The sequence below is a fragment of the Bombina bombina genome, chromosome 6 (assembly GCF_027579735.1).
Source record: "Bombina bombina isolate aBomBom1 chromosome 6, aBomBom1.pri, whole genome shotgun sequence".
Taxonomy (NCBI): domain Eukaryota; kingdom Metazoa; phylum Chordata; class Amphibia; order Anura; family Bombinatoridae; genus Bombina; species Bombina bombina.
In genome coordinates, this window is record NC_069504.1 from 1,122,767,429 (window position 1) to 1,122,782,724 (window position 15,296).

At 38.1% G+C, this 15,296-nt stretch overlaps 1 protein-coding gene across 1 annotated transcript in view; it reads right to left on the bottom strand.

Annotated features, from left to right (window-relative positions):
• Positions 1-15,296, bottom strand: part of ITPR2 (inositol 1,4,5-trisphosphate receptor type 2) — a 920,836-nt gene that overhangs the window by 634,487 nt on the left and 271,053 nt on the right. Inside the window, exon 25 of the mRNA XM_053719707.1 lies at positions 7,709-7,837. Within this exon, the coding sequence (XP_053575682.1) occupies positions 7,709-7,837 (129 nt within the window). The remainder of the gene's footprint in view (positions 1-7,708; positions 7,838-15,296) is intronic.

Below are 15,296 nucleotides of genomic sequence, written 5' to 3' on the forward strand. Positions count from 1 at the left end.
AGTGGAATATGCACATATACTGTGAGAGCCTGTGCACAAAGTATTCAAACACCACAATGCAGAGTCTCAACAGTGGTTTAAATGACAATAATTAGATCTTCACAGACACAATAAACACAACCACCAACTCTCAAATCTTAAATACTGTGCGTCTGCCACCGAAAAATTCCACCTTTCTATCCCTTTAATGATTGATGGGTGATACTTTTGACAAAGCAGACCAAGAGAGCTAAATCTATAGACATAAGTTGAAGGCGTTTTGTATGATATATCTAAATCTTGAAAGTTTAAAGAGACACTGAACCCAAATTTTTTCTTTCACGATTCAGATAGAGCATGAAATTTTAAGCAACTTTCTAATTTACTCCTATTATCTAATTTTCTTCATTTTCTTGGTATCTTTATTTGAAATGCAAGAATGTAAGTTTAGATGCCGGCCCATTTTTGGTGAACAACCTGGGTTGTTCTTGCTGATTGGTGGATAAATTCATCCACCAATAAAAAAGTGCTGTGCAGAGTTCTAAACTAATAAAAAAAGCTTAGATGCTTTCTTATTCAAATAAAGAAAGCAAGAGAACGAAGAAAAATTGATAATAAGAGTAAATTAGAAAGTTGCTTAAAATTGCATGCTCTATCTTAATCATGAAAGAAAAAATTTGGGTTCAGTGTCCCTTTAAACTTTCAAGATTTAGATATATCATACAAAACGCCTTCAACAATTTGGGTTCAGTGTCCCTTTAATACTGACTCTACGGGGCAAATTTAACAATGTACGAGAAGACATGATACGAAGTAGCATAATATGTCCGCCGCACAGGATCAGACTGATATGTTTCAGGAAAGTTCTTCTCTGTGAAAGGCACATGTTGAGCAAAAAGAGGCTGCTTCTTGGGTGGTAACTAGCCAAAGACAACTGTGAAGTCAGGATCAGACTGATATGCTTCAGGAAAGTTCTTCTCTGTGAAAGGCACATGTTGAGCAAAAAGAGGCTGCTTCCTGGGTGGTAACTAGCCATAGAACAAGCTATTATGCTATTGTTCATTCTCAGGTTGAGCGCTTCTCTCTTTTTATTTATGCAAATTATGACACTTAGGGAAGTCTCCCTATGTGTGATGCGGGAATCCAGACGTGGACCCGTTGCTCAGTGTGCCTAGAGGGATATGGCTGCACCTCACTGACGAGGCCCACAATAGGCTGAAACGTACGTCTGGGTTTTTGCTGTTTCTCTCGTTCAGAGAGGGATTGCCTGGTATTTCGGGGCTGGACTGTACTGTGAAGTCAGGATCAGACTGATATGCTTCAGGAAAGTTCTTCTCTGTGAAAGGCACATGTTGAGCAAAAAGAGGCTGCTTCTTGGGTGGTAACTAGCCATAGAACAAGCTATTATGCTATTGTTTGTTCTCAGGTTGAGCGCTTCTCTCTTTTTATTTAAACAATATGTCAGCACCATGATTAGAAGGAGATGCATGAGATGTATTTAGTGTATAATGTGCAGTAACTCTACTTCACATACCTGCAGTGTAACCTAGGTACCAATATGTCAGCACCATGATTAGCAGGAGGTGCATGAGATGTATTTAGTGTACAATGTGCAGTAACTCTATCACATACCTGCAGTGTAACCTAGGTACCAATATGTCAGCACCATGATTAGCGGGAGGTGCATAAGATGTATTTAGTGTATAATGTGCAGTAACTATCACATACCTGCAGTTTAACCTAGGTACCAATATGTCAGCACCATGATTAGCAGGAGGTGCATGGGATGTATTTAGTGTATAATGTGCAGTAACTCTCCTTCACAAACCTGCAGTGTAACCTAGGTACCAATATGTCAGCACCATGATTAGCAGGAGGTGCATGAGATATATTTAGTGTATAATGTGCAGTAACTCTCTATCACATACCTGCAGTGTAACCTAGGTACCAATATGTCAGCACCATGATTAGCAGGAGGTGCATGAGATGTATTTAGTGTATAATGCGCAGTAACTCTCCTTCACATACCTGCAATGTAACCTAGGTACCAATATGCCAGCACCATGATTAGCAGGAGGTGCATGAGATGTATTTAGTGTTTCATGTGCAGTAACTCTCCTTCACATACCTGCAGTGTAACCTAGGTACCAATATGTCAGCACCATGATTAGCAGGAGGTGCATGAGATGTATTTAGTGTATAATGTGTGCAGTAACTCTCCTTCAGATACCTGCAGTGTAACCTAGGTACCAATATGTCAGCACCAGGATTAGCAGGAGGTGCATGAGATGTATTTAGTGTATAATGTGCAGTAACTCTCCTTCACATACCTGCAGTGTAACCTAGGTACCAATATGTCAGCACCATGATTAGCAGGAGGTGAATGAGATGTATTTAAAGGGACATAATACTCATATGCTAAATCACTTGAAACTGATGCAGTATAACTGTAAAAAGCTGACAGGAAAATGTCACCTGAGCATCTCTATGTAAAAAAGGAAGATATTTTACCTCACAATCTCCTCAGCTCAGCAGAGTAAGATCTGTGTAAAAAGTTATACTCAGCTGCTGGTAAAAAAAAAAAAAAAAAAAAATGAAGAAATGAACAGCAGCCAATCAGCATCAGCAGTGCTGAGGTCTTGAACTCTTTTACTGTGATCTCATGAGATTTGACTTAACTCTCATGAGATTTCATAGTAAGCTGAATAGGGAAATAATATGAGAGTGCACGATGATCATCCCCTAAGCTGTCCCAGGACAGACACACGAATATGCTGCTTAGAAATCCTTTACAATGGGAGGTGGCTACTGAGAAACTTTTGAGGTAAAATATCTTTCTTTTTTACATAGAGGTGTTCAGGAGATATTTTCTAGTCAGCTTTTTACAGCTATGCTGCATCACTTTCAAGTGTTTAAACATTTGGGTATTATGGCCCTTTAATGTATAATGTGCAGTAACTTTCCTACAGATACCTGCAGTGTAACCTAGGTACCAATATGTCAGCACCATGATTAGCAGGAGGTGCATGAGATATATTTAGTGTATAATGTACAGTAACTCTTACATACCTGCAGTGTAACCTAGGTACCAATATGTCAGCACCATGATTAGCAGGAGGTACAAGAGATGTATTTAGTGTATAATGTGCAGTAACTCTCTATCACATACCTGCAGTGTAACCTAGGTACCAATATGTCAGCACCATGATTAGCAGGAGGTACAAGAGATGTATTTAGTGTATAATGTGCAGTAACTCTCTATCACATACCTGCAGTGTAACCTAGGTACCAATATGTCAGCACCATGATTAGCAGGAGGTGCATGAGATGCATTTAGTGTATAATGTGCAGTAACTCTCCTAGACATACCTGCAGTGTAACCTAAGTACCAATATGTCAGCACCATGATTATCAGGAGGTACAAGAGATGTATTTAGTGTATAATGTGTAGTAACTCTCCTTCACATACCTGTAGTGTAACCTAGGTACCAATATGTCAGCACCATGATTAGCAGGAGGTACATGAGATGTATTTAGTGTATAATGTGCAGTAACTCTCTATCACATACCTGCAGTGTAACCTAGGTACCAATAAGCCAGCACAATGATTAGCAGGAGGTGCATGAGATGTATTTAGTCTATAATGTGCAGTAACTCTCCTTCACATACCTGTAGTGTAACCTAGGTACCAATATGTCAGCACCATGATTAGAGGGAGGTGCATGAGATGTATTTAGTGTATAATGTGCAGTAACTCTCCTTCACATACCTGCTGTGTAACCTAGGTACCAATATGTCAGCACCATGGTTAGCAGGAGGTGCATGATATGTATTTAGTGTATAATGTGCAGTAACTCTCTATCACATACCTGCAGTGTAACCTAGGTACCAATATGCCAGCACCATGATTAGTGGGCGGTGCACGAGATGTATTTAGTGTATAATGTGCAGTAACTCTCATTATTATTATTATTATCATTTATTTGTATAGCACCGCCAAATTCCGTAGCGCTGGGTAGAGTGATAGGGGTATACAATGACAAGGATTTGTGATAAAATACAAAACATAACAAAACTAAACAAATCTAGTACAGGAGGAAGAGGGCCCTGCTCTGGAGAGCTCACAGTCTATAGGTTTAGGGTGCATCGACATAAGGTTGGGGGTAGCTTGTCACATGGATTGTAGTTGCAGCAGTGAGTCAGGCAGTTCATGTATTAGTTTGGTTCTGATGAGGGATGGAGTAGAGATGGTAAGCCTCTCTGAATAGGTGAGTTTTCAAGGAGTGTCTGAAGCTATACAAGGTTGGAGACCTATGGAGCGGGGTAGAGAGTTCCAGAGAACAGGAGCAGCACGTGCAAAGTATTGGAGACGGGAGTGGGACGTAGAGATAACAGGAGTAGAGAGACGTAGGTCAGAGGTTGATCGAAGAGGACGGGATGGGGAATATTTCACGATGAGAGAGGAAATATAGTTGAGAACTAGACTGTTGAGTGCTTTGTAAGTTAGGGTTAATACTTTAAATTGTATTCTGGAGTGTATGGGGAGCCAGTGTAGAGACTGGCAGAGCGGGGCAGTTGATGTAGATCGGCAACTTAGGTCGATGAGTCTAGCAGAAGCATTCATAATAGATTGGAGGGCAGAGAGGCGGTGTCTTGGAAGGCCATTTAGGAGTAGGTTGCAATAATCAATGCGTGACAAAATGAGGGAATGAATAAGTATTTTTGTAGTTTTTTGAGTAAGGAAGGGACGAATGCTGGAAATGTTGTGTAAGTGTGAACGGCAGGATTTGGTAAGTGCTTGTATATGTGGATTAAATGTGAGTTCGGAGACAAGTGTAACCCCAAGACAGTGGACCTCGGGTGAGGTGTTGAGAATAGAGTCTCCAACCATCAGAGAAATGTCAGGTGTTGGATATCAACACCATGATTAGCAGGAGGTGTATGAGATGTATTTAGTGTATAATGTGCAGTAACTCTCCTTCACATACCTGCAGTGTAACCTAGGTACCAATATGTCAGCACCATGATTAGCAGGAGGTGTATGAGATGTATTTAGTGTATAATGTGCAGTAACTCTCCTTCACATACCTGCAGTGTAACCTAGGTACCAATATGTCAGCACCATGATTAGCAGGAGGTGCATGAGATGTATTTAGTGTATAATGTGCAGTAACTCTCCTTCACATACCTGCAGTGTAACCTAGGTACCAATATGTCAGCACCATGATTAGCAGGAGGTGCATGAGATGTATTTAGTGTATAATGTGCAGTAACTCTCCTTCAGATACCTGCAGTGTAACCTAGGTACCAATATGTCAGCACCATGATTAGCAGGAGGTGCATGAGATGTATTTAGTGTATAATGTGCAGTAACTCTCCTTCACATACCTGCAGTGTAACCTAGGTACCAATATGTCAGCACCATGATTAGCAGGAGGTGCATGAGATGTATTTAGTGTATAATGTGCAGTAACTCTCCTTCAGATACCTGCAGTGTAACCTAGGTACCAATATGTCAGCACCATGATTAGCAGGAGGTGCATGAGATGTATTTAGTGTATAATGTGCAGTAACTCTCCTTCACATACCTGCAGTGTAACCTAGGTACCAATATGTCAGCACCATGATTAGCAGGAGGTGCATGAGATGTATTTAGTGTATAATGTGCAGTAACTCTCTATCACATACCTGCAGTGTAACCTAGGTACCAATATGTCAGCACCATGATTAGCAGGAGGTGCATGAGATGTATTTAGTGTTTCATGTGCAGTAACTCTCCTTCACATACCTGCAGTGTAACCTAGGTACCAATATGTCAGCACCATGATTAGCAGGAGGTGCATGAGATGTATTTAATGTATAATGTGCAGTAACTCTCCTTCACATACCTGCAGTGTAACCTAGGTACCAATATGTCAGCACCATGATTAGCAGGAGGTGCATGAGATGTATTTAGTGTTTCATGTGCAGTAACTCTCCTTCACATACCTGCAGTGTAACCTAGGTACCAATATGTCAGCACCATGATTAGCAGGAGGTGCATGAGATGTATTTAGTGTTTCATGTGCAGTAACTCTCCTTCACATACCTGCAGTGTAACCTAGGTACCAATATGTCAGCACCATGATTAGCAGGAGGTGCATGAGATGTATTTAGTGTTTCATGTGCAGTAACTCTCCTTCACATACCTGCAGTGTAACCTAGGTACCAATATGTCAGCACCATGATTAGCAGGTGGTGTATATGTATTTAGTGTATAATGTGCAGTAACTCTCCTTCACACACCTGCAGTGTAACCTAGGTACCAATATGTCAGCACCATGATTAGCAGGAGGTGCATGAGATGTATTTAGTGTATAATGTGCAGTAACTCTCTATCACATAGCTGCAGTGTAACCTAGGTACCAATATCTCAGCACCATGATTAGCAGGAGGTGCAGGAGATGTATTAAGTGTATAATGTGCAGTATCTCTCCTTCAGATACCTGCAGTGTAACCTAGGTACCAATATGTCAGCACCATGATTAGCAGGAGGTGCATGAGATGTATTTAGTGTATAATGTGTAGAAACTCTCACATACCTGCAGTGTAACCTAGGTACCAATATGTCAGCACCATGATTAGCAGGTGGTGTATATGTATTTAGTGTATAATATGCAGTAACTCTCCTTCACACACCTGCAGTGTAACCTAGGTACCAATATGTCAGCACCATGATTAGCGGGCGGTGCATGAGATGTATTTAGTGTATAATGTGCAGTAACACTCCTTCACATACCTGCAGTGTAACCTAGGTACCAATATGTCGGCACCATGATTAGCAGGAGGTGCATGAGACGTATTTAGTGTATAATGTGCAGTAACTCTCCTTCACATACCTGCAGTGTAACCTAGGTACCAATATGTCAGCACCATGATTAGCAGGTGGTGTATATGTATTTAGTGTATACTGTGCAGTAACTCTCCTTCACACACCTGCAGTGTAACCTAGGTACCAATATGTCAGCACCATGATTAGCAGGAGGTGCATGAGATGTATTTAGTGTATAATGTGCAGTAACTCTCCTTCACACACCTGCAGTGTAACCTAGGTACCAATATGTCAGCACCATGATTAGCAGGAGGTGCATGAGATGTATTTAGTGTATAATGTGCAGTAACTCTCCTTCACATACCTGCAGTGTAACCTAGGTACCAATATGTCAGCACCATGATTAGCGGCGGTGCATGAGATGTATTTAGTGTATAATGTGCAGCAACTCTCCTTCACATACCTGCAGTGTAACCTAGGTAAAAATATGACAGCTCCAGGAATAGAGGAGGGTGCATTGGATGTGTTTAGTGTCCATTTAAGACTGAAAGCATTTACAATTATATACTTTTCCTTATCATGTTATCAATTTCCCTTTAATTTGAGAAATCTTTAGATTGTATTTTCAATAATTCTCCAGCCCATTTTTCTTAAAATATTCTCATTTTTGGTTTTAGCCAATTACACCACAGTTACCCATGGATGCCATTTGGGCAAACAGATCTTGTCTGCTTGATCAGATATAAAGGATAGTCTTTCTTGTCATTGGCTGTGGGCAGAGGAGCCTAACTAAATAGAGGTGCCTGTACATTTTATCCGATACTTAAAAAAATTATAGTTTTTTTTTACAATTACTATAGCTCAGTGTAATGTTATATATAGTCACTGTGATTATACACTTGGTACTGTTTCTCTCACCTGAAGGCTGGTGCTGTTGTCGGAGAAAGGAGAGTTGAAGAAACCGCTGATGATGTTCATTACGGATTCGGTAATGTATTTCTCTAGTGCGGTGTCAGCATGTTTACGGTCAGTGGTTGTGTTACAAACCTTCAGAGACAAATGTCAATTAGAAAGACTGTCTGGCTAACAATGTACACTGCAACAGGGACCACTCCAACACCAGTCTGATGGGATATTATGTTTAAAACCAACAATGAATTGACCATTTGTGCTTAAAGGGACTTTAAAGTCAATGATTTATTTATCCACCATAAAACATTCACTATACTGCAAAATATCTGCATGCAAAATAAAAAGGTTAATAGCAGTTTTCCACTCCTAGGACACACCCCTTGATAGTTACTGATCTCACTTTCATCGCATTGCATGTAAGAGTGTCAGGGTTCTGCACTCCAGACGCTACAATTTGCAGAGTGAAAATCAGGCAAAGCAAATAATGAAAATGCATTAGAGAGGGTTTTTTTAATTTTAAATAAACAAACATTTTAAAATTGGGCATATTCTCAAGTGTGCTAACCCGACATGAAAATATGAATATTTCGCATTCCAATGTTCTTCACATAGAATATCTATTCATAAATACCTATTTCTACATATATATCTGATGGTTTTATATTTGTATAAATATATATCTGATGGTTTTATATCTATATAAATATATATCTGATGGTTTTATATCTATATAAATATATATCTGATGGTTTTATATCTATATAAATATATATCTGATGGTTTTATATCTATATAAATATATATCTGATGGTTTTATATCTATATAAATATATATCTGATGGTTTTATAGCTATATAAATATATATCTGATGGTTTTATAGCTATATAAATATATATCTGATGGTTTTATAGCTATATAAATATATATCTGATGGTTTTATATCTATATAAATATATATCTGATGGTTTTATAGCTATATAAATATATATCTGATGGTTTTATAGCTATATAAATATATATCTGATGGTTTTATAGCTATATAAATATATATCTGATGGTTTTATAGCTATATAAATATATATCTGATGGTTTTATATCTATATAAATATATATCTGATGGTTTTATATCTATATAAATATATATCTGATGGTTTTATATCTATATAAATATATATCTGATGGTTTTATATCTATATATACATATATCTGATGGTTTTATATCTATATAAATATATATCTGATGGTTTTATATCTATATAAATATATATCTGATGGTTTTATATCTATATAAATATATATCTGATGGTTTTATATCTATATAAATATATATCTGATGGTTTTATATCTATATATACATATATCTGATGGTTTTATATCTATATAAATATATATCTGATGGTTTTATATCTATATAAATATATATCTGATGGTTTTATATCTATATAAATATATATCTGATGGTTTTATAGCTATATAAATATATATATCTGATGGTTTTATAGCTATATAAATATATATATCTGATGGTTTTATAGCTATATAAATATATATCTGATGGTTTTATAGCTATACACATATATATCTGATGGTTTTATATCTATACAAATATATATCTGATGGTTTTATATCTATACAAATATATATCTGATGGTTTTATATCTATATAAATATATATCTGATGGTTTTATATCTATATAAATATATATCTGATGGTTTTATATCTATATAAATATATATCTGATGGTTTTATAGCTATATAAATATATATATCTGATGGTTTTATAGCTATATAAATATATATCTGATGGTTTTATAGCTATATAAATATATATCTGATGGTTTTATATCTATATAAATATATATCTGATGGTTTTATATCTATATAAATATATATCTGATGGTTTTATATCTATATAAATATATATCTGATGGTTTTATATCTATATAAATATATATAGGAATATCTATTTATAAATACATAGAACCTATTCTGCTATGTGCAGAACATAGGAATGTGAAATATTTACAGTAAATACTCAGTATAACACTTTATTAAATATGAATAATGCATAAATATGCTTTCACGTGTTTTTAGCTACTTGACTGCAAAGGGCACCAATCCACTTGTAATTAGCCCTAAACGTTATTATTTAAAGTTTTTACCTAAAGGTTCACATGTGATGTTGGAATATTGTATTTGGGGACATTTGGCGGCAATTGAGTGATATTAAAGGTCATTGGTGTACATTAAGCAGCATTATGCAGCCAACACCCATGATAAACCTCTTTTCGCTCGTGCGTAACTGTTAGCGCTCCACTCGTAATTTTGAGTTTTCTCCCTTTCTGAGAAGCCTGAGGAAACAGACAGAGATCTGAGAAACTAGTTGCTTGTTTATCCATTGTTACGGTCACATTTGTGACATTTTATATTGTATTTTACTGCACCATTAAACTATGGTATTTTAACTCTTTGCTAAGAGCCTGAGCTTGATTGAAATCTACCCTGGAGTGATTTGTTGCACTGCCTTGGTCAGTGAACTGGGACACTGTGAACTCCCAGGGGCCTAGATATCAAGCCGTCAACCTCAAATACGCTGGAATTCCGCAGCGTATTTGTGGCGAGGCTGATTCGCCTTAGTTATCAAAGGCTCCAGACCGGCAAAAGTAGAATTTTGTGACGTAAGCTTCGATCCGCCGGACTCAGTCCGACACAGATCCATTCTTAAGTCACTCCAGATGTGTGGCAAATTCTCACTACTTTTGCTAGTTATCAAAAAACTAGCAGGTACGCTCTGCACTTTTACGGCCCAGCGTACCTGGTTTTCAAACCGCCACCCCTGGAGGCGGCGGATCCCATAGGAATCAATGGGAGTCTGACCATAGCGAAAGTACAAGTTCGCTGCTGACAGACATCCCATTCATTCCTATGGGAGCTGTCTACACCTAACACCCTAACATGTACCCCGAGTCTAAACACCACTAATCTGTCCCCCCTACACCGCCGCAACTAAATAAAGTTATTACCCCCTAAACCGCCGCTCCCGGAGCCCACCGCAAGCTACTCTATACATATTAACCCCTAAACTGCCGCTCCCGGAGCCCACCGCAACTATAATAAATGTATTAACCCCTAAACCGCCGCTCCCTGAACCCGCCGCAACCTATATTAAATGTATTAACCCCTATCCTGCCCCCCCTACACCGTCGCCACCTATAATACATTTATTAACCCCTATCCTGCCCCCAACTACACCGCCGCCACTGTAATAAAATTATTAACCCCCTAAACCTAAGTCTAACACTAACCCTAACACCCCCCTAACTTAAATATTAATTAAATAAATCTAAATCATATTTCTATTATTAACTAAATTAATCCTATTTAAAACTAAATACTTACCTTTAAAATAAACCCTAATATAGCTACAATATAAATAATAATTATATTCTAGCTATCTTAGGATTCTTTTTTATTTTACAGGCAACTTTCAATTTATTTTAACTAGGTACAATAGCTATTAAATAGTTATTAACTATTTAATAGCTTACCTAGCTAAAATAAAGAGAAATGTACCTGTAAAACACCTAACACTACACTATACTTTAATAAATTATTCCTATTTAAAACTAAATACTTACCTGTTAAATAAACCCTAAGATAGCTACAATGGCTGTTCCGATCAGCCAATAGAATGCGAGCTCAATCTGATTGGCTGATTGGATCAGCCAATCAGATTGAACTTGAATCTGATTGGCTGATTCCATCAGCCAATTAGATTTTTCCTACCTTAATTCCGATTGGCTGATAGAATCCTATCAGCCAATCGGAATTGAAGGGACGCGATCTTGGATGACGTCCCTTAAAGGAGCCTTCATTCGTCGGTAGTTCGTCGGGAAAGGAGGATGTTCCGCGTCGGCGGGATGAAGATTGAAGACCCGGCTTGGAAGATGACATCGCCCGGATAGAAGACCTCTTCAGCGCCTCTTGGAAGATGACATCGCCCGGATCGAAGACTTCTTCAGCGCCGCCTGGATGATGACTTCATCGGATGGAAGATTTCTTCAGCGCCGCTTGGAGGATTCACTTCTTCCGCTCCGGATGTCCACTTCGGTTCCATCGCTGCTCGGCTGAGTGAAGACGACTCAAGGTAGGATGATCTTCAGGGGATTAGTGTTAGGTTTTTGTAAGGGGGGTTTGGGTTAGATTAGGGGTATGTGGGTGGTGGGTTTTAATGTTGGGGGGGGTTGCATTTTTCTTTTACAGGCAAAAGAGCTGAACATTTTGGGGCATGCCCCCACAAATGGCCCTTTTAAGGGCTGGTAAGGTAAAAGAGCTTTGAACTTTATTTAATTTAGAATAGGGTAGGGCATTTTTTTATTTTGGGGGGGTTTGTTATTTTATTAGGGGGCTTAGATTAGGTGTAAGTAGCTTAAAATTGTTGCAATATGTTTTTAAATGTTTGTAACTTTTTTTTTTTTTTTGTAACTTAGCTTTTTTTTTTTTTTGTACTTTAGTTAGTTTATGTAATTGTATTTAATTGTAGTTATTTGTAGGTAGTTTAATTAATTAATGTAATGATAGTGTAGTGTTAGGTTTAATTGTAACTTAGGTTAGGATTTATTTTACAGGTAATTTTGTATTTCTTTTAGCTAGGTAGTTATTAAATAGTTAATAACTATTTAATAACTATTCTAACTAGCTAAAATAAATACAAAGTTACCTGTAAAATAAATATAAATCCTAAAAACACTAGACACATGCACACAGCCTACCTAGATTTATTCTTCAAAAAAGGATAACAAGAGAGCAAAGCAAATTTGATAGTTTTTTTGTAACTGCATGCTTTAAAAGTTTAAAGGGACATGTTAGTTAAAGGGACATTTAAACTCAAAATTAAACCACTCATAAATTTTTAAATAATATACATTTAGAATTTTCTGCCTCTGAAAATTGTGCATGTTGCATTTAGCTGACCCTGTAACATGCTACATTGTGAATGCTTTAATCAGAGCACAAGCTAATTTAATTATATTCCTGTCTGTAGCAAAGGAATCCAAAAGCATGGATTCCTCCTTCAACCCAAGAGGTGTATTCTTAAATTGCTGTTAATTTACAAATCTATGTAAGCTGTGCTAACAAACTGACAGGATTAAATTATTTTCTTTCCTATGGCAAGGAGAGTCCACGAAACATTCTTATCACTAGTGGGATATTCACACCTGGCCAGCGGGAGGAGGCAAAGAGCACCCCAGCAAAGCTGTTAAGTATCACTTCCCTTACCCATAACCCCCAGTCATTCTCTTTGCCTTGATCACAGGAGGATGGCAAAGATGGTGTCTGAAGATTTTAATCTTTTTAATGGGTACTTTTCCCTGCAAGCAAGGATTGGGGCTATGCTGTGTGCATGGTGGCTATTAGCAGTTAGAAGACGGTGAGGTGGTCTTTGCTTAAACTTCTAACATTATTGCTACCTCTATTATAGAAAGCCAGAGTTGGTTACTCTGTTCTTTCTTTTCTATAGGTCCATGGTAGATATGGTGAAGCTGCCACACCTCAGAAAACAGCTCCTGCCTGACAGAGAAGGATCCACAGGTAAGTGCTTTCCCTTCTAAGTTTGAAAGTACCGGCACTATAGGGGTTAAATCCTTGTGGAAAGTATTTGAATCTGTTTTAGGGACACTGCTTTTATGTGAAAAGAGGCATCTTTTTTTATTGGGGGCTTAGAGATGGGAGAGTGTATGAGGTGTTTGTTTTACTTCTTACTTGTTGCAATCACTTTTCAGCTCAGCTTATTGGCCCAATCACTTTTTCTGTGCTGCTGTTTTGTTTGGCGCAATTAAAAGAATTTTTTTTTTTATTGCGGTCACGCTCCTCGGCACTTCCGGTTATTGGCTTCTCTGTTTAGATCGGAGTTTGCCGCGGCGAGTGTGAAGGCTGCATTTTCTTCTATCTACAGTAGCAAGTGGATTTCGGCTGTTCTGGTAACAAGGAGGTGTTTTTTGCTACCGGTGTGTCCGGTTTTTGTGCTAGTGGGATAGCAACTTCTGGAGGGGTAAGATCTCTGCAGAACTGAGGGTTTAAAGTGCTTATTTGTGTTTTATTGCTTCATATAAAGAAAACTTAATTTGGCATTTAAATTTTTTTGTTAATTGTAAACTGATACCCAATTATGGACTCTAATACTGAAGTTGATTAATTTGAAACATGATTATTGAGTTTGGAAGCTAAGATAATTCCTCCTGTACAGTTTTGCTCTTCATGTTTAAATAAAACTTTAAAGTTTAAAGATAAGATGTCTCTCCCTGAGCCTCCTGTTTCGCAGGATAGTTTTATCCTAGCTACGCCTCAGCTTTCCCCTCAAGCTTCACATGCAGTGCCCTGCAGTTCCTCTCAACCTCCTGGGGGGGGGTTACCTGGGGATTTCGCTGCGCAGATTACTTATGCTGTTTCTGCAGCTTTATGAGCTTTTCCAAAGGTTTCTGGAAAACGAAAGATGAAATCTAAACATATTGATGTTAGGAAGGCTGACTCCGCTAAAGCTGCGTTAGTCAATTTGTCTCAATTATCTGATGAGGATGATTCTTTAGTGGCTTCTCAAGGGGAATTGTCAGATTCTGATACTGTAGTGACAAATTCTGCAGATTCAGAGGAGATTAATTTCAGATTTAAGTTAGAACACCGAGTTTTTTTGAAGGAGGTTCTTGCTACTTTGGAAGAATCTGAATCTGTTGCGGAGAATCCAAAGAGGTCTAGTAAGCTTAATAGGGTATATGATGCACCTTCATCTGTGAAAGTATTTCCAGTTCCAGACCGTATGGCAGATATTATAACTCAGGAATGGGATACACCAGGGATTCCTTTTTCCCCATCCCCTGTTTTTAAAAAGATGTTTCCTGTTGCTGACTCAATTCGTGACTCGTGACGCACGGTGCCCAAGGTAGAGGGAGCTATTTCTACTCTGGCTAAGAAAACTACTATTCCTATGAAAAATAGTTGTTCTTTCAAGGATCCCATGGATAAGAAGCTTGAGGCTTTTTTGAAGAAGATGTGCATTCATCAGGTATTACAGTGACAACCTGTTGCTAGTATTGCTACAGTTGCGGGGGCAGCATCTTATTGGTGCGATGATTTATCTAATCTTATCCTAGAAGAGACTACTATAGAGGAGATCCAAGACAGGATAAAGGCTCTCAAGCTAGCTTATACCTTTATTTGTGATGCCAACATACCAGTTCTTAGGTTGGGTGCTAAGATTTCTGGTGTTACTGTTTTAGCTCGCAGAGCTCTCTGGTTAAAATCTTGGTCTGCAGATGTTACATCCAAGTCCAAGCTTTTATCTCTGCCTTATAAGGGTAAAACCTTGTTTGGACCAGGTCTGGCAGAAATTATTTCTGATATTATAGGTGGAAAGAGTTCTTTCCTACCTCAGGATAAAAAGAATAGACCTAAGGGTAGCCAGAATTCTAATTTTCGTTCCTTTCGTAACTTTAAGGGACAGAAGTCTTCCTCTTCCAAGTCGGATCAATCCAAGTCTTCTTGAAAGATCCAGTCAGCCTTGGACTAGGGGGAAGCAAGCTAAGAAGTCTTCCGTT